A 19,839-nucleotide genomic window follows, 5' to 3' on the forward strand; every position below is an offset into this window, starting at 1 on the left:
CAAATGTAAGTTGACTATGACTATGAAAAGACAGGAAATGTGTTTATAAAATAACACAATCTTTTAAGTAGCTGTAAAAATGGACTAAAAATACTAAATGTTTTAACCCTTGTACGTCAACTAAAAAAAGTTACACAAGCCGCTTTTCCACCGAAATCACCTGAAACAACAGGAACTTTTTTCCCAATAACTTTTTTTTACCCCAGACCTGTTGATGTCTGCGTTTCCATCGCAGTCTGAAGTACCGAGAACAATTGGCAAATAGTCTGGTGACGCAGATCTGCGCGTGTTTCTCAATACAAAGTACGGAAGTTTCGGACTTGCATCCTCGGTAGTTCTGACTTTGCGCGTTCGACTCGGGAGTGTGAACTCCCATGGACGGAACGATGCAAGTCTGGTAATTCTGCAAAGAGCAGCGTACTTGATAACATCCGTCAGCTCGCCTCGGCTACTTCAATTTTCCTCACTGTATTTACAGACGAAACATCAAACACCACTGCCTCTTTTCGTTTTCATTTAAACATATTAATATAGCCATGAAAATGTAGTTCAGGAAATATTATATCAAACAGCATTGCCTCTTTTCATTTTAACATATTAATAGAATAAAGACCAAATATTACCTGGTAGATTTACCCAAAGTGAATTATACCACTACAGAGACATCAGAGCCAGCGGCATATGTCAGAAGGACTAGCCGAGTTTGATCTCAGTAGGATACATGAGCACTGAGCGCCAGCTAATCGCGTGGAGCTCACGTCTCCGAAATCTGTCTTTATAAATAAACCGCAGATTTAAACAACTACATTCTCGCATGAAATACTTTTAAAACTACATTTCATGACACAATAACAGTAATATTTAAAAAATAAAATACACATATACACATAATACACACACACACACATATTATATTATACATGTATAAAGCTCTGAAATATAAAGTTCTGGAAATTTACTCCATGAACCTGAAGAAACATTGTGCTAGATATCTCATTTACCATGAAAGAAAGTCTGAAATTCGATTACTTAATTATGATAATTATTTTTTATTTTTGAACTACTGTTCAATAGTTTACGATTGGTAAGTTTTTTTTTAAAGAAGCCTCTATCATTTATTTAATCAAAAGTACAGTAAAAAGAGTAATGTTTTAAACAGCAACTATGATTTGAGAGTTAATTGGTTTTAGAACTATATACATATATATGCAAAGAAATGAAGGTTTTTGAGGAAAATATTCCAGTATTTTTCTCCATATAAATGGACTTCAATGGCGACTAATGGGTTGAAGGTCCAAATTGCAGTTTCAAAGGGTTCTATACAATACCAGCCGAGGAATATCTAGCAAACTGATAGATAGATAGATAGATAGATAGACGGACAGACATACATATATATATATGACTTTCTTTGCATGTTTGCTTTGTAAACACTGAGTTGGTACTTCCGCCTACATTACGCGTGTTCTTTCCCACATGGTTACGTAATGAAGCTGCATTAAAACTGCAATTCAGGCCTTCAACCCATTGGCCACCATTGAAGTCCACCATATGGAGAAAAATCCTGGAATGTTTTCCTCAAAAACTTGATTTCTCTGCGACTTAAGACAGATAAACAATCTGGAAGTGAACTAATCCTTTAAAATTTAAGCACCGACTCATTAACATCTAACTGTATTGCAATCAAGCAAGCGAAGGAACTAAATAGATAGATTTGAGGAAAGAAAAAGAAAAACAGAACAGCACAGAGATGAAGAGATCACACTGAAGTTCAAAGCACTGGCAGTAAATTCTGAGATGGGTTGAAGGTGAGAGGTCATGTGTGCTGGCTGTGTGTCCCGCAGCAGGCCCATGGAGATGAAAGGGGACAGAGCGGTGGTCAGACCGGAGGAACTGGGTCACAGTCACCCATCTCCCAGCATGCCGCACAAAGGACACCTCACCCCGACCCTGACCCCACACTGAAGCCTGGACCTCACTCTCAACCCAGAAATGAGCTTCCTTCCCTAACCGTCACCCAGCCAACCAAACACACAAAGACAAAAAGATACAAAAATGCTGGCTTGATCAAACTGGGGCACTATAATGTGACGCAAAATCCAGTTGGTCAAGACGCTCAAATAAAGCAATACATTGATAGCGCCACACAAAATGATCAAATCAAAATGATCACATTTAACCTATTTTTAACCAGTCAAACTCATTTTAAATTTTGATGTTCATTTCCATGCATGTTTATAAATGTTTTTAATTTATAGCTTTAAAATGCACAAACAAAATTGGAGAATAAGGAATCTTGCTTTATACATGCCCCCCCTGTTTTTGGAAGTCTGACTGGAATGGTGGGTCTTAAGGTGAACTAGTTGAGTTTAGGAAGAAAGTAGAGAAAACACTGAGAAAAATCCAGGGATGGAGTATCTTAATGAAAACCACAAAAATGCATGCAGACATAGAAAAGCATGGGTCATTAAAAAGTTGACCTCCTCTCCCTCAAAAAAAAAACACACATGCTCTAAGGGCTGTTTTCACAGGGCTTAATCAAACCGTCTCACAGGTTTTATCGTGAACCCAAACTGAGAATCCAATAGACTTCTCATTAAATGAAAACTGCCTTGACCAAACATTGTCAGGAATTCAGACAAAGATATATCTGCCTTAGGCCAGGCGATATTGGCTTTTAGAGAGTAAAAACACAAAGGCAGAGGACTTTGGCATGAGTGCTGTTTTTAAAAGCCCTAACAAGGTCATAGATCATAGGTTCAACCGTAATCCTGGATCCTATTAATAACTGAACATTTTACTTAGCAGCAAAGGAAGTAATAAAAGAAAGTAATGTGAAGAGGTAGTGGATGGCATCAAATAAGTGAAAGCCATCAAATATATCTGGAAGGAAAGTGTGGATATGTAGATAGAAAGTAAAAGAAGATAGAATATGTAGATAGAAAGGAAAAGAAGATAGAATATGTAGATAGAAAGGAAAAAAATGGAATAAGATGAGCTTCCATTAGATTTCATGAATAATCACTTACAGTTCCAACTAAAGGGTAGATAAAGCCTGCCCCGATGCTTGCGCGGATGTCTCTGATCGGCAGGATAAAACCAGTGGGAACACCTTTTTTCTCAGGCATATGAGAGAGAGACAGGTGGGTCTTGGCCATGCAGATGGGAAGAGCATCAAAACCCTGTGAGAGATTCACAGACAGTTAATATCCACAAGAGACATGCACATCATTGGCTCTGGGCTCTTGACATCCATTAGCCTTTATGTTGTGAGATGCACATTCGAATACAATTCAAACCCATTGGGCCAAGATTATCTAACCATTTAATATCATTGAGCACACAGCACATGAAACATACTTTTAAATATCAAACATCAGAAGATGGTGAAACTTAAAAAAAAAAAAGCATTAAAATTCTTTGACATCGTAAATTTCATTAGACTTGGCAGATTTCTATGAGTCAGTTCAAACCACCGGTTTCAAACTATTTATTCAAAATTATCTTCTTGTATATGAAGTATATAAAGATAAATATTGGTGCATATAAATTAAAATAGGAGATAAATCTTGAATATTAAAAGGTTGAAAATATTTATATAGCCTTTATCATTTAAATGAAAAAAGCTCAAATATCAAAATTATGTGCATTTTTTATGTTCAGTGGCAATGTGCAGCCTTCTCACCTGTTGATTGTAGTAGTCTATCTTAGCTTGAGCCTCAGGTGAAAGCTCAATGTCATCAGCACCATAAACCTTCTGTGCAATAGTCCGAATTTTCTCTACAATAGAATCCTGTACAAAAAAAAACCACATGGCTTACTTAACAGAACAAGAGTAAAAGCTGTATGGAAAATGAACAAAAATAATTTAATATTCAAACAATAACATTTTCAGCTCTAAAACGTAGCTTCTGCCTATCTGGTGGTCATAAAATACCCCCAGCCAGTTCTTTGTGTAGAAGGTTGGAATAGCAAGTGTTCAGACTGCAAATAGGATAATAGAGGACAGACGAAGTCAAGAGCAGAGATATTACAGAGCTTTTCATAGCATCACTTTCAAGTCACAACCTTCAAAACTCACTAAGGTTAACTCAAACCAGCTAATGGCCTTACAGCCCCCACCTCAACCTTACATACACACAATGGGAGCAACACTTAGCTCATCGTACAAGATACGATCATGTTTAAACCATCCATAAAAGTCAATTTACTCTGTCTTAGTGGAGATTCGTATTTTACCCAAGCTCAATGTTTACTTTAAGGTTTACTTAAGTTTTGTTGTATTTTTTTTTTTTACTACAAATAATTTTGCCTGGCCTCACCTGCAGATTGTACAGGAATTGGAAATGGTTGTTCTGAGATGCAACTTTCTTCACAGCCTGTGCCAGTTCCACAGAGCCCCGCCCACCTCTGGACCAATGATGACACTGCACAGCAGCTGAGGCCCCAGAAGCCTCTGCGATGCGACACACCAGGTCGATCTCGGCTTGAGTGTCAGTCCTTCACAGAAAGAGAAATGTCATTCTGACAAGGAAAATCCAAATATCACAGGGTAAACAACACTTTGGCTAAATATGGTCATTAATCAAAAACTGGGGAAAAAAACTTCCAGACATACTGGAAATACAATAATAAGTGCAAATAAGCTCAATTTGGACACCATCTGTTGCTGTTTTTGATCAGACACTCCCTTTAAAGGGATAGTTCACCCAGAAATAAATTCTGTCATTAATTACTCACCCTTATGACGTTCCAAACCTGTAAGCCCTTCGTTCATCTTCAGAACACAAATTAAGATATTTTTGATGAAATTCGAGAGCTTTCTGACCCAGCGTAAACAACAAAGCAACTGACACATTCAAGGCCCAGAAAGGTAGCAAGGACATTGTTAAAATAGTCCATGTGACATCAGCGGTTCAACCATAATTTTATGAAGCTACGAGAATACTTTTTGTGTGCAAAGAAAACAAAAATAATGACTGTATGTCAGTCTTTGACGCACGTTTACGACAGTACCACGACGCATGCAGAAGCCAGCGTTCTGTGCCTTGTTTGCGAGAAGAGGAATGGACACATGCATTGTGGTACTGTCAGGAAAGCACGTCAAAGACTGATACGGAAGAGAAGAAATTGTTGAATTAAGTTGGTGAAGGAATAAAGGTCTTACAGTTTTAAAACCACATGAGGGTGAGTAATTAATGACAGAAACTTCATTTTTGGGTGAACTATCCCTTTAAATCTTGATATTCTGGTTTACATCAAGGCTTGGTTTTTTAAAATGGTTTAATGAACCATAATTTTCAATCAGTTTTTTCATGTTTTGGGAAGAGAATGCATGTTGCACTATGGCTTTTTCAGATAGGACTATTCTTACTTGAAGACATTCAGAGCAACAACCACAGGGACTCCAAAGAGATGAGTGATCTGAATCTGCTTCTTTAGGTTACTGCAACCATCTGCAACCAGCTGCAAATTCTAACAGAAAAAAGTAAACAAAAACTTTAATTAAAAAAATTACAAAGAGGAAATAAATTAGTCTCTAAATTTTAGGCATGAATCTAATTAAGATTTAATTGGAAAGATGTTAAATAAAAACATTTTAGATAAAATTATCTAGACAAAAAAATAGAAAACATTAAAATCTAATAAAAAGTTGGTTCTGAATGCTTAATCAGGGTCTTCGTTAGAAGGATGAGTCGGTTTGTCTTGGAGAATGTTATCCCACCAGCTTTCCAGAGGAAACTTACTGCTCTTTTTTCCCCCCAACTAAATTGTCGCTCATGAAGCAGAACCAGTCCCAGAGAATAGCGATCCAAAGCTCAGGAGACATGCTTTTGTGCTTTCTGTTTCTCATTACAGAACCGCACAATTAGCTTAAGCACTTGAGTTATTTTCTCAGCTGGGGTTGCTTTAGAGAGACTGATGAAAAGCAGGTGTGGTATTTCTTAGACTACAACTCCCATTACACCTCTGTGTCTCTAGCTTCAACAACACAGATTGTATTTACCCTGTTAATTGAATAACACAAACCACATTAGGGAGGAAGAAGGGAGCTGGAGGGGGTGGAGATGATGCGTTCTGGGCCTCTGCCTGAACGAGGTGGGGCAAACACTCATTTATTTACTCCCCTACCTCCTTCCAACCCTCTTTATTTTCATCCTGCCTTTGGGGAGCAACATCGCCACTTATTGTTGGAGTAGGATAGTACATAAAAAAAAACTAAAAACAAAAAAAAAGGTCACCACATAAGATTGGGAAATAAATATTGCTTACCTCATTGATATATTCTTTAGGCAGTGGTACACCAGCTGTAACCTTTCAAATATACAGTAAATATAAAAAGTAGTAAATATATGAAATGTATTTTTAAAGCAGTCAGGAATATAAAGGGATGTGTGAATATGCGCACAGCTACACACGCACACGCACACTTACATTTGGTCCACCTCCATGCATCTTCAGAGCCCGTACAGTGGCTACAAGCACCACAACATCAGGCTTCAGCCCAGATGTTCGACACTTAATGTTGAAGAACTTCTCCATGCCAATGTCAGCACCAAAGCCAGCCTCCGTCACTGAGCAGGGAAGAAGGAAATTAAACAGTGAATTGTTGAGACCTTTTGCAAATAAGATCTTGATATGTAAACTGCTCTATTGTACAAGTAAACAAACATTCTGTATCAATACCTTATTATTATTGCACAGAGCCGGATAAAAGCACATCACTCATACATGCTTTCTAACACGTACGCATAAAAGCAACCTACAGTTATACAGTAATATAATTGTCCCTGCATTCCAGAGAGAGTTATTGCCATTCATTCATGATTAGGATGTAATTACAATCATTTAAGACTGAGCATGTAAGCGCCCCATGTGTTACTGTCATCTTGAATGAGTGATCAATAGAACCTTACACTGAAGTGCTGCCAGCGGTGTACAAAACATGATCTTCACAAACGGTTCTGTTAAGAGGTTTTCAACTATTTTCCACTATATTTTCCTTTCCCCTGCGAGTTTTGTTTGTTTTGTGCCATTGAACAGTAAGCATGTGTGGAATATTTCCACGTATCCTTTTTTCCCAGAACCCTAAGAGCTTCCTGTGCTACTTCCCAGGCTTTTGGAACAGGAGGGAATGGGAAGGGTAATGTTGTTATTTTCACCAGAGAGGTCTGGCATATTTTCTGAGGCTCTGCATGTTTGTGTGAGTGTGGGTTTGTGTGTGTGGCGGTCTGGCATTCGGTTTTGAGTGAAGGTAATCTCCTGAAGATAAGTCTTTTGTTCAGTCGCACATGCATCAGGTCTCAGTCACCTACTGTGAACTTTAAGCACTTGCACAAATGCACAAGAAAAAATGCACAAATGTGACAACAAAACCAAATTTTTTGTTTATACATCATATGAAAGCTGAATAAATAAGTTGTCCATGATGTATGGTTTGTTAGGATAGGACAATATTTGGTTGAAATACAACTATTTGAAAATATGGAATCTGAGGGTGCAAAAAAAAAATCTAAATATTGAGAAAATTGCCTTTAAAGTTGTCTAAATTAAGTTCGTAGCAATGCATATTACTAATCAAAAATTAAGTTTTGATATTTATGGTAGGACATTTACTAAATCATCTTCATGGAACATTTTGGCATAAAAAAATTATCATTTTGACCTATACAATGTATCGTTGGCTATTGCTACAAATATACCCGTGCTACTTATGACTGGTTTTGTGGTCCAGGGTCACAAATGTTTAAACAGAATTGGACAGAAGAAGGACCGAAGGTAGGAATAATTAGTAAAGAAAGAAGAAAAGAAGCAGCACGATAGGTAGAAAGGAGCAAAGATATTCATGCACTGAAAGAAACATTTCTATGTTTAGGAAGGAAAGAAGGAAGCCATGAAGGAAGAAATGCAGGACATAAGGCAGGAAGGAATGTTTAGGAAGGAAGAAAGGAAGCCATCTAGGAAGAATGGAAGGTGGGACCAAACAGACAGACAGGAAGGAAGGAAGGACTGCAAAGGAAGGAAGAAAGGAAAGGAGAAAGGCAATTAATAAGGAAGGAGTGCCTGGAAAGAAAACAAATATTAGGGAATGTTGAGGAAGGAAATACAGAATGCAGTGAGACAAGTTTAGGAAGGAATAAATAAAGGAATAAATGTTTAGAAAGAAGGATGGAATGTTTAAGGAAGAAAGTAAGGTAGAAAAGTATGTTTAAGAAGGAAGGTATGTTCACAAAGGTAGGAAGGTAGGTAAGTACAGTATGTACAGGAAAAAGGAAGGTAGTAATGTTTAGGGAAAAAGAAACTATTTAGGAAGGAAAGGAAGAAAAGCAGGTGAGGTGCAAAGCACTTAAAGCACAAAATTGAATGGCCTGTTTCCTACTGTATAATACTGACAACCATATAATACTCACTATTTTGTCTATAGAGTTACAGAAGAAACACATATGAAACAGGCCAAAAACCACAGAATATCCTGGAGGCAGTGCTCATGACCTTGGGACGACCAGATGCTGTAATAAACTAAACCACCATATACGAGACTTGCTCTAAATGAGCGTACATCACCAGGCCTTGAGTCGCCCACACACCAGTCAGGTACAGATTCACAAAGGCAATGTGAGGTGGGAGGATGTAATTGCTCTTCAGGAACTTTCAAAGAATTCTGTTATCAGACCATCTGTGAGTCTGAGGCATGGGCGCAGTGATTTTGGTTTGAGTAGACTAAAGGTTACTAACATGCTTCTATGGTATTCCTGAGTACTCCGGTAGTTTTCCTGTGAAGCACTTCTGTTGTGTATAATCAGCTGATAGGCAGCGTCCCTCCCTCTCAACCACAGCAAAAACACTACATACCACACATACCTTGGCATCAGGTAACGCATACACACATCCCCCTCCTTCACTGATATTTTGCAAAAGTCAAAAACTCCCAGCATTCCTGCTGTTTGTTGAGGCTGATGCTCCAAGTCTAATATGGACTTCTTTGAATTCAAACACAAGACAGAGCTGCTGGTCTTTCGTAATACAGTAAATCAAACAATTCATTTTTTACTGTCCTCCACAGGGGCCTCTAGTTAAGTTTCTAGGGCTGCACAATTCGAGAGGGAAGGAAAAAAAATTGAACTGTGATTGCTCAAATGTTTTTAATTATTATTATTAAACATTAAAATGAGAAACATTACTGTTTTAACATTTCACTGTAAAACAAAAGAAAATTAAGTGCTGATGTAAAATTACAATATTCATATTTATCACCATCTTAATTTCTTCACTTTCAAAAGTTAAACCATCATTTAGAAAGAAAACAGCTTTCATTGTTGTCAGCAGCCAGTTTATAAAGACTTCTCATTAAAAGTGTGGGAAGATAGTTGGCAGAGGAGATACAGAGTTGGAGCAGCAGCTGCTGTGAACCGAGCTGCTGAGATGCTGAAACAATGTTATGAGCTACATGTGAATAAAAACGCAGTGTTGCGCTTCACTCTACAATATGCAGTACATGTTTAATTAAATCACAGTTTTTGCAACTAAATAAATCGCACTAAGCCATATTGTGATTTTGGTAATATTTAGATTAATCATGCAGCCCTTTCAGAAGAATTTACTATTTACATGCTGGCAGATACTCAGGTGTAACAAAAAGTATCTGAAATTCTAGAAGCTGTAACTCAGCACAGCTTGGCTTGGTTTGGTAGGCAGTGTTTTCATTGGGCTCACACACTTCAGCTTGTCCTTAAATGAGGGGGTGAAGCTTACACTGCTCTTAGTGTGGACCACAGGGCCTCTGCCATTCCCAGCATTCTTTTAGTGTCTGGGGCATGTCGCTGAGCAGGGGAGGGATAGAGAATAAAAAGGATAGAGAAGAGCGAAATGGAGAGAGGAAGTGATAAAGTGAAGGAGAGTGAGCGTGTGTGTGTGTGTGTGTTTTGCAAGGCATGTACAGGTCCTTCTCAAAAAATTAGCATATTGTGATAAAGTTAATTATTTTCTGTAATGTACTGATAAACATTAGACTTTCATATATTTTAGATTCATTACAACACAACTGAAGTAGTTCAAGCCTTTTATTGTTTTAATATTGATGATTTTGGCATACAGCTCATGAAAACCCAAAATTCCTATCTCAAAAAATTAGCATATTTCATCCGACCAATAAAAGAATGGCCATTATGTTCATTTATGCACTCAATACTTGGTCGGGAATCCTTTTGCAGAAATGACTGCTTCAATGCGGCGTGGCATGGAGGCAATCAGCCTGTGGCACTGCTGAGGTGTTATGGAGGCCCAGGATGCTTCGATAGCGGCCTTAAGCTCATCCAGAGTGTTGGGTCTTGCGTCTCTCAACTTTCTCTTCACAATATCCCACAGATTCTCTATGGGGTTCAGGTCAGGAGAGTTGGCAGGCCAATTGAGCACAGTAATACCATGGTCAGTAAACTATTTACCAGTGGTTTTGGCACTGTGAGCAGGTGCCAGGTCGTGCTGAAAAATTAAATCTTCATCTCCATAAAGCTTTTCAGCAGATGGAAGCATGAAGTGCTCCAAAATCTCCTGATAGCTAGCTGCATTGACCCTGCCCTTGATAAAACACAGTGGACCAACACCAGCAGCTGACATGGCACCCCAGACCATCACTGACTGTGGGTACTTGACACTGGACTTCAGGCATTTTGGCATTTCCCTCTCCCCAGTCTTCCTCCAGACTCTGGCACCTTGATTTCCGAATGACATGCAAAATTTGGTTTCATCCGAAAAAAGTACTTTGGACCACTGAGCAACAGTCCAGTGCTGCTTCTCTGTAGCCCAGGTCAGGCGCTTCTGCCGCTGTTTCTGGTTCAAAAGTGGCTTGACCTGGGGAATGCGGCACCTGTAGCCCATTTCCTGCACACGCCTGTACACGGTGGCTCTGGATGTTTCTACTCCAGACTCAGTCCACTGCTTCCGCAGGTCCCCCAAGGTCTGGAATCGGTCCTTCTCCACAATCTTCCTCAGGGTCCGGTCCCCTCTTCTCGTTGTGCTGCGTTTTCTGCCACACTTTTTCCTTCCCACAGACTTCCCACTGAGGTGCCTTGATACAGCACTCTGGGAACAGCCTATTCGTTCAGAAATGTCTTTCTGTGTCTTACCCTCTTGCTTGAGGGTGTCAATGATGGCCTTCTGGACAGCAGTCAGGTCGGCAGTCTTACCCATGATTGCGGTTTTGAGTAATGAACCAGGCTGGGAGTTTTTAAAAGCCTCAGGAATCTTTTGCAGGTGTTTAGAGTTAATTAGTTGATTAGGTTAATAGCTCGTTTAGAGAACCTTTTCATGATATGCTAATTTTTTGAGATAGGAATTTTGGGTTTTCATGAGCTGTATGCCAAAATCATCAATATTAAAACAATAAAAGGCTTGAACTACTTCAGTTGTGTTGTAATGAATCTAAAATATATGAAAGTCTAATGTTTATCAGTACATTACAGAAAATAATGAACTTTATCACAATATGCTAATTTTTTGAGAAGGACCTGCATGTTCAGGTGTGCTGACACTGAGAGGATTAGTTGGGTTCAGCTTTTAATTAATAAATAAATGAACAAATAAATAAATAACATTTAATAAAGAATCCAGTGTTGAGACAAATTCTGTATCCTTATAGAATATAATTTCCCTTCAATTTGAAAGTCGTCATGATAACTATGTAAAAATGGTAAATTAACACATTCTAAATGGTCACATTTTAAATAACCAAAGCTATAAATGGTTAAATTAAACCAGTCCCCCGCCCCCAAGAGTTTAGCATAACAGCAATACATTCCACTAGCCAAGTAGCTACTTAGACATACCACTTAGTCTAACACTGATTAGCCTTGAAGTCTAGAAAATACCTTGACTTACACAAGTAGCAAGTTGCTACTTGTGTAAGTCAAAACTTGGGATAAGTTTTTTTTAAAGAAATTATTTTTATTCAGTAAGAATGAATTGAATTGATCAACAGTGACAGTAAAGATATTAAAACAATTAATAAAAAAAAAAACATTTCCTATAAAGTGTATCATGGTTTCCACAAAAATATTAAGCAGCACAACCATTTTCAACATTGATAATAATAATGGTGCATTGAAGTCATGTCGGATACATCGTATTTACGAGTTGAACGCACATGAACACCACCACAAAGTCATTATTACGAGTTGGAAACAAATTTTCTTTAAGCCCGAGTTTCCGAGTTGGGGGCATGTCAGTGAAAAAATGTGTTGGATGCACTGGACGCAGCCAAAGACTAAAGATATGTAGAGTCGGTAAAGTTGCTGAAATGAATAAAATGATGATTTTTTTTGTAATGTACAAAAAAAACTATACAAGTTACATATACAAAATATTATATTATTGTATAATTATAATAGAATATATAATTATTCAGATTAGATCACCTTCATAAATTAAATAAAATCAGAAAAAAGGAAAAACACAATGATGCACATTCTTCATTCATCATTTTGTAGATGTAGAGTAAAAAAAAATTGTTGAATTTTACGTAGAAAAGTTAAATCGCCCTCTTGTTCTGACCAAAGTGACGAACGTCCCAGGAGGACTTGAACACAGCATAAGAACTGCTTCTTGATACCAGATCAATATATTAGAATGATATTATATATATTAGATCACGTGACACTAAAGACTGGAGAAATGGCTGATTAAAATTCAGCCTTCATCACAATAAATAATATTTAAAATAACTTTTCTAATTGAATATATTTCAAAATTGTAATATTACACAATATTACTGTAGTTTTGATCAAATATCATATATAGGACTTTTTAACAAAAAAATCTTAACTTCTAAACAGTAATGATTTACATATCCTTTAACAATATATTTTAAGTACCATATAAAAATCATGTAAATTATATTCTAAATTTAATTATTAGTTTCAGAAAAACAGGACTGCATTGCTTAAAATAAAAAGTTTACTTTATAGATTTATATACAGAGAATCAAATTTTTAAAAGGCTATTTTATTAGACCAAGATATGATGAATGTGTTTTTAAACGGGCATTACAAACGGCTACCTTTTGTGGTTCAAGCAAAATAAGATTCAGTGGGGGGCATCCAATTTTGGATGACGCCAGTTCTTTGTAAGCAGGAGTCTGGTTTGAACCAGAGAACAACTCTACTGTTGTTGTTCTAACTTACCCCCAACATAGCCTTTGTCTCTGGTCAATGAATGTATGACTATAAAAAGCAGATGCAGTGTGTGTGCTACCGAATGTGTGTGTTTGTTTGTGTATGTGTGTGTGTGTGTGTGTATACTGTATGTGTGTGCACTCACCAACAAATCCCTCTTCTCCAACTAGTTTAAGAGCCAACTTGTCTGCCAAGACAGAGGAGTTGCCATGGGCGATGTTAGCAAAAGGTCCAGCATGCACAAACACCGGAGTGCCCTGACATGACAAAGACATAAACAACATCAATGCAAACCATTCAAGTCACACTTGCATCTCAAAATATCACACATTAGCAGCTGTGCCTCAAGATTGCCTGAAAATTACTGTCGAAATTTCAATTTAGGAGCTGGTAATTTAGGAGTTAAGTGGTCAATTTTGTGTAAAACATATGTGGTTGAGATTTTATTTGTTAGCACCATTTTATTTTCAGAAACAATAAAATTTATACAAGTTGGTTTTGTGATCAAGAGCCAGAAAGCATTTAAAGCTCTGTGAAAATATGAGTTTTGAACTGATGACCCTGAGGTCCTCTGTAACTTTCCAAACACTGAAAAGTGACACTGGCAGCTGAAGGGACAGGAAGGAGAGAGTGCAGGAAGATGGAAAAGGGAGTACATACAAAACAAAGAATGGAGTGATGGTGAAGTCATTTAAATTCAGGAAAAGGATGCAAAACCTGTTAAAAAAGAGCTCTCCATCAAATGGAATGAGACCACCTTCCTTTATTTACCTAAACTTTTATCACTACATCCCAGCATCCATCATTCACTGCCTCTGCAGGTGCTGTTATATACTAAACATTACAAAATATTCTACATTAACACACCACCTTTAAGACTCAAAAATGAGTCAAGTGAGGTGAGTGAACCAAGTTCATTTTGAGACATGACCTTATTAGCTACACAAGCCTGCCAGAGGTATATTGAGTGCTTCATTTAATCAAATCGATTAGTTTGTGTTTTGGTATTTAGTTTGTCATAGTCTACATTTTCTACTATCACTACGTTTTTTTCCGTTAATGGACAAAACAGTAATGTGTTCTGCATTTATTTGAGGTTTTGATCTACAAGCCTTTAAGAACCCTCATATAAATGTGATGAAGTGTATTAAACATTAACTGTACATTGACAATTTGTAGCTCATTATAACCTAAATACTTTTACCAGGTTTAAAAACAACCAAATCAATCATTCTGAAGGTCAAGGAACTTTGCTCCATTTGCAAAAAATGTCAACAAATTAATTTACTGCATCAAAATTGCTCACAAAGTGGACATATCTGGCAGCCTATCAACAAGTCAATATGAAAGCACGAGTGATGGTCTTTATGTGTGACTGTGAATGGAAAGAGAGTGCATGGTTTTCCAGTGAACTGTCCTCTGGAAAAGTTTTGCGGAAATAAAAAACTATAGTATCAAAAAAAATGGAATAGGAAAGATTGGAACCCTTTGCCCTGTGAGTGTGGAAAAGAGAAAAGATTTGACATACCAATGTCAGGAAATTTAAAAAACAGGAAAACCCAAGTGAGCACAGTGAAAGGGAACAGGGTGGTTTTGCTTATTTAATAGGCAAAAATGATAATCTTATTTTGATGCTTGTACTGATTATCTAGTTATTGACTCTGTATGACTTCCATTTTTTAACTAGTACATTGATTTGATTATTCTTATTAATAGTAATAACAACAACTTCATTAATAGTTTTGTAAATGTATCAAAACGCCAGTGAACATGTAATAATATATTAGGTCAATACACTATGTATGCTAACCAAAGATAATTTTTTTTTAACAAAAATACAGTTAAACAGTAATATTGTGAAATATTACACTTTAAAAAAAAATGTTTTTCTTTCTTAACACGTTTTAAAATGTAATTTATTCCTGTGATGGTAAAGCTGAATAAATCATTCTCAATCATTATCAATGCTGAAAAAAATGGTGCTCTTGTGTGTTCTTTGATTAATTCAAAAGAATAGCTTTTATTTGAAAAGGAAACTTTATGTTACGATGTAAAAGTCATTACTGTCACTTTTGATCAATTTAATGCATCATTTTTGAAAGTACTCTCTTCTTATAAAAAATAAATCTTACTGACCCCTTTAAACATTAGTGTATATGGCCAACATATATACAGTTGACTGTTTATTTATTTAATTATTTGTTTTGTGCATGACAAAAACAAGTGGTTTACTTGGCCAAGCAAACCTAAATAGCAGCATACTGTTTTATATATACAAAACAGTAAAATTATGAATACTAAAGACTAACCCTACCCATGAAAAAATACTCTTCACATTTTTACAGCGAAGTGAAGAAATATTTGGGAAGTCCTTGAATGTCTAAAGGAAGGTTGTTACATTTAGACAACTTCTGGGGACAATTTTGTCCCTCAAGTGAAGCTGATGACACATTTTCTAACAATCTCAACAAATCTCACATCTTATCAAATAGGCTTAGATCCATCTGTGAACACATGCACGCACTTCCTCTCACTCTTTCACACACATACACTCGTATACATCCCAATCCCAACAGGGACATTATAGCACCATGCAAACAGAATATTCCCACAACCCTTTGTTGCCTGATTCGTTCTGATACGATTCCTCCTCACAAGAGAAACAGGAAACCAGGCAGGAAAGGTTTCACAAAGCAATTCTGTGGCCCTTTCTACAAACTTGCAACTTTTTTGCATCTCACTCACAAAAACAAACGCCTGTACACACCAAGCATCAATCACTATTCATTAGCATGTTTTAAAGCCATAAAGATGAAAGGCATTCCAACAATCAGGCTTTTCACCACTGTCTATTTCTCATTTCCACTTTTCTCATGGTGTTCCGGGTGTGATAGTGAAAGACAGAGACACACTCCCACTGAGCCAAAACTAAAACCAGATGTGCATGTGTTACTGTATGAGTGTGTGTTTTCTGTGTCATGCCTCGAATATCCTATCACTTCACCAACGCTGAGAGTATCAAGTTTGGGAGTTTCCATCAAGATAGGACAGTTATGTGTGCGGGAGACAGAATAAGAAAAATAGCACACAAGCTAGCGACTGTGTAAAAGATACTGAGAGTGTGGGGTGCAGGAACAGGGTAGAGGTCTCACCTCCAGTGTCTGCATCAGCGTGGGTTTGATAGCATCTTTCATTAGGACTGCCAAAGCCCCGGTTACACCCTAAGATAACCAAAGAGCAAAGATATATCAGAATATATTGTTCATAGCAGTTGTCGAATGTTTCTATGATAGGGCTGTCAGTCTGTCACAATCATGAAATTGACTGATGATTTGCGATTAACAACTAAATATCCTGTTTTTTCACTGCTTACAGTGTAAGTTTGATACGAATACATGTCATTTACATTTAACTTAAGATTTAAATTTACATGAATGTAAACACTAACAATAATTCCAATATTTCTTTTGTGAACATTTGTGAATTCTCAGTCAATTCACACTGCTGTTTTTGGAACCTAGACAACAGGAACATTCTATTTTAATTATATCTACATATAAATTAAAAATATTTAGTAATCATTGTTTATATACACACATAAGTTTATACATAAGATTTTATTTAAACGTTTTAGAAAAAAAGTCTCTTACACTCACCAAGGCAGCATTTGATCAAAAATACAGTAAAAACAGTAATATTGTTAAATATTCCCATTTATAAAATGTATTATTTTAAAATGTAATTTATCCCTTTGATGGCAAAGCTGAATTTTCAGCAGCGATTACTCCAATCTTGAGCTGAAAACAGTGTTTATTTTGGAATTTTTTTTTGGAAAAATTATGCTTTTTTGGGGGGGGGATTCTTTGATGAATAGATATTTCAAAAACATAATTAATTAGAAAACGAAATTTTACTGTGACTTTTGCTCAATTTATAAGTAGTTAAAGGGATAGTTCACCCAAAATTAAAATGCTATGACTTGCCCCAAACCTGAAATCCGAGAGCTTTCTGACCCTGCATAGACAGCAACGCAACTGACACCTTCAAAGAAATGTAGGATATCGAAAAAATAGTCCATGATATTTTTAAATTGTTTAAGTTAAGGTTGAACCACTGATGTCACATGGACTATTTGAACAATGTCCTGACAACTTTTCAGGACCTTGAACGTGGTAGTTCCCTTGCTGTCTATGGAGGGTCAGAGAGCTCTCAGATTTCATCAAAAATATCTTAATTTGTATTCCAAAGATAAACAAAGGTTTTAAAGGTTTGGAACAACATAAGGGTGAGTAATTAATGACAGAATTTTCATTTTTGGGTGAACTATCCCTTTAACGGTGTTCTCTCTCTCTCACTCACACACACACACACACACACACCAAGTCATCTGCAGTGATCGGCTTGCCGTTTCTGCTGCTGCCCACAACCATACGTCCCAGCCTGGCCCGCATATCAGCCAGTCCATCTGTCAGAGCAAGGATAGCCATGATCTCACTGGCCACTGCAATATCAAACTGGGTCTGTAAAAACGAGAGAGGAAGATCACATACTGACCAGAACACAAACATATCACAGTGATGATTTAGGTGATTTCCATCAAAATTAGTCGTCACGATATAAACAGTGGAGAGATTTGTCAGAAACACAGACACGCAACATCTGCCAAGTCTGGTTCTTTATCACATACAGTAAACTTCTTCCACATGTGTCCAAGACAACCCCAGCTGGAGTAAAAAAAACCGAGCTGTCCTGGTTTAACTCTCAGCTAATAAATACTCCCCCAATAAAACAGCTGGGAACAGAGGAGTGGTGGCCAGATGCCCTATCTGTAGAGATGGGCTGCTTAATACACACCACTTGCGTCATCATTACTTGCCATTTAACTGCATTTACAGCACCCTAATTGCTGAGACGAGGAAACATGCTTCAGTGCTTTTTTTAAATTTCAAACACACAGACACACACTTGCTTCTACTGTTTTTCCAAAATGCACATACATTATAGTATACTGTATGCTGCTCAAGAACAAAAGTACAAGGCTGTAGTGCACATTTCAGTGGTTTTGGTACAGTGGGAGGGAGATGAATGTAAGCATGTGATTGACCAGCTCAGAGGGTATTTGCTACAGTATGTGCGCAGTAATGCCTTTATGAAACATTTGCTTTTACTTAGACTGTTTCCCATTGAGGTTCACATCATTATCTGTTTGATTTGGTTTAAAAGTCATTAATTCTGATGGCCGTTGACATATTGAAAGACTTAACAGATTCCAGTTAAGGGAAATATACATAAATGTGAGAGAGGGATGGAGAACGAGAGATGAATAATCCTTGAGGAAAAGTGGCAAAACTTCTACACATCGCATTTAAATGTTGGCTAATAGAATCAGAAGTTTGAAGCACATACCTGGCGAGAATGGCCTTTTTCTGTGTTAGCCTGGCCAACAGTGATCTTACGCAGAAAACGGTCATTGGTATCAACAACTATTTGAAAGAGGAAAACATATGTTAAGAGAAAACACAAAGAATCAAAAGCCTCGCTTCTACCTTAGAGTAGTTCACCCAAAATTAAATTATGTGGTCATTTACTCATTCTCATGTAATTTCTAACCTGTATGACTTAAGTATAAATTAAGGATGTACTTTGTAGGATCTACAATAAATGGGAAGCAAAGCTTTCAAGCTATAAAAGGACATACTAAAAGCACCATAGAAGTAATCAACATGATTGGTGCACTATTAAAAAACTCCATTTGGAGGAATGAGAGTGAAGTATGAAGGACAAAGTTCCTCAATGAGAGAACTGTCCAATAGCATTGAAAAAAAATTACATTTGTGTCAAACAGGCTGACACAATTGCAATTCTCATATCTGGGTGAATTTTTCCTACTGCAATTGAAACATTTCAAGACGTAGGATTTTTTTTCTAATAAAAGCAATACTTTTTTTCATGAGGTTGTGATAACATCACATTGGTTGGCTCAAGTGTAGCAGAGTTGTGTTTGAAGACAATGGCTGGAGAGAATCACGTTATGAGGGAACTCAGCTGGATGCTAAGTGCTGCAAGCTGAACAGATTTTGCAGTCACTGCTGAGGAGATGTATGAGGCAATCTAATGAATCCCAAAAACCAATGACCTAAAGAGACCCAGAGGGATGGACGCCAAGCGAAACCATAACCTTGCAATAAGCTTGCATTCCTCAAAGACTTTTTGCATTTGTGTTTTTTTTTTTCTTGCAGCCAAGCTGAATGTAGGAGGGTGCAGTATGAGACACAAACACAACTCCCTAAGGGCCAGGAAGTTGGAAGGGAAAGAATTCAACCCTCTGGTATTTTCTCATAGAAACAGAACAATTATTATAAGCCTCATTTTAAACATGTCACGGGCAACAAAAATGACAACAGTGGTTCTGTCAGGAACACTATCGTCAAAGATGATTGACAATTAGCATGTAGTTTGGATTGGAGGAATGGTTCTGTTCTGGGCAAGAACTCCCTGCGCATCCATGCAGCCTAGCATGGATGAGAGCAGGGAGAGCAGCAATAACCCTCCCATGGTAAACAGAACAGAACCAACAAAAGTATTGCAGATTTGTTAAAAAGTTCAGTAATTTTATGTACACCTTTTTGAATTTGTCTGATTCAAAAGAGAATCAGAAGGCTGGATCCTGACT

At 37.2% G+C, this 19,839-nt stretch overlaps 1 protein-coding gene across 2 annotated transcripts in view; it reads right to left on the minus strand.

The window, feature by feature from the left end:
* Window positions 1-19,839, minus strand: part of LOC306843591 (monofunctional C1-tetrahydrofolate synthase, mitochondrial-like) — a 39,868-nt gene that overhangs the window by 3,491 nt on the left and 16,538 nt on the right. For both annotated transcript variants that reach the window (XM_079375129.1, XM_079375130.1), the window contains exons 17-26: window positions 18,573-18,649; window positions 17,546-17,686; window positions 16,319-16,387; window positions 13,312-13,423; window positions 6,436-6,575; window positions 6,274-6,315; window positions 5,375-5,475; window positions 4,323-4,500; window positions 3,686-3,793; window positions 3,030-3,182 (exon numbers count right to left, since the gene is read on the minus strand). In XM_079375129.1, coding sequence (XP_079231255.1) covers window positions 3,030-3,182; window positions 3,686-3,793; window positions 4,323-4,500; window positions 5,375-5,475; window positions 6,274-6,315; window positions 6,436-6,575; window positions 13,312-13,423; window positions 16,319-16,387; window positions 17,546-17,686; window positions 18,573-18,649 — 1,121 coding nt within the window. The remainder of the gene's footprint in view (window positions 1-3,029; window positions 3,183-3,685; window positions 3,794-4,322; window positions 4,501-5,374; window positions 5,476-6,273; window positions 6,316-6,435; window positions 6,576-13,311; window positions 13,424-16,318; window positions 16,388-17,545; window positions 17,687-18,572; window positions 18,650-19,839) is intronic.

Source organism: Barbus barbus, assembly GCF_936440315.1.
Source record: "Barbus barbus genome assembly, chromosome: 24".
Lineage (NCBI taxonomy): Eukaryota > Metazoa > Chordata > Actinopteri > Cypriniformes > Cyprinidae > Barbus > Barbus barbus.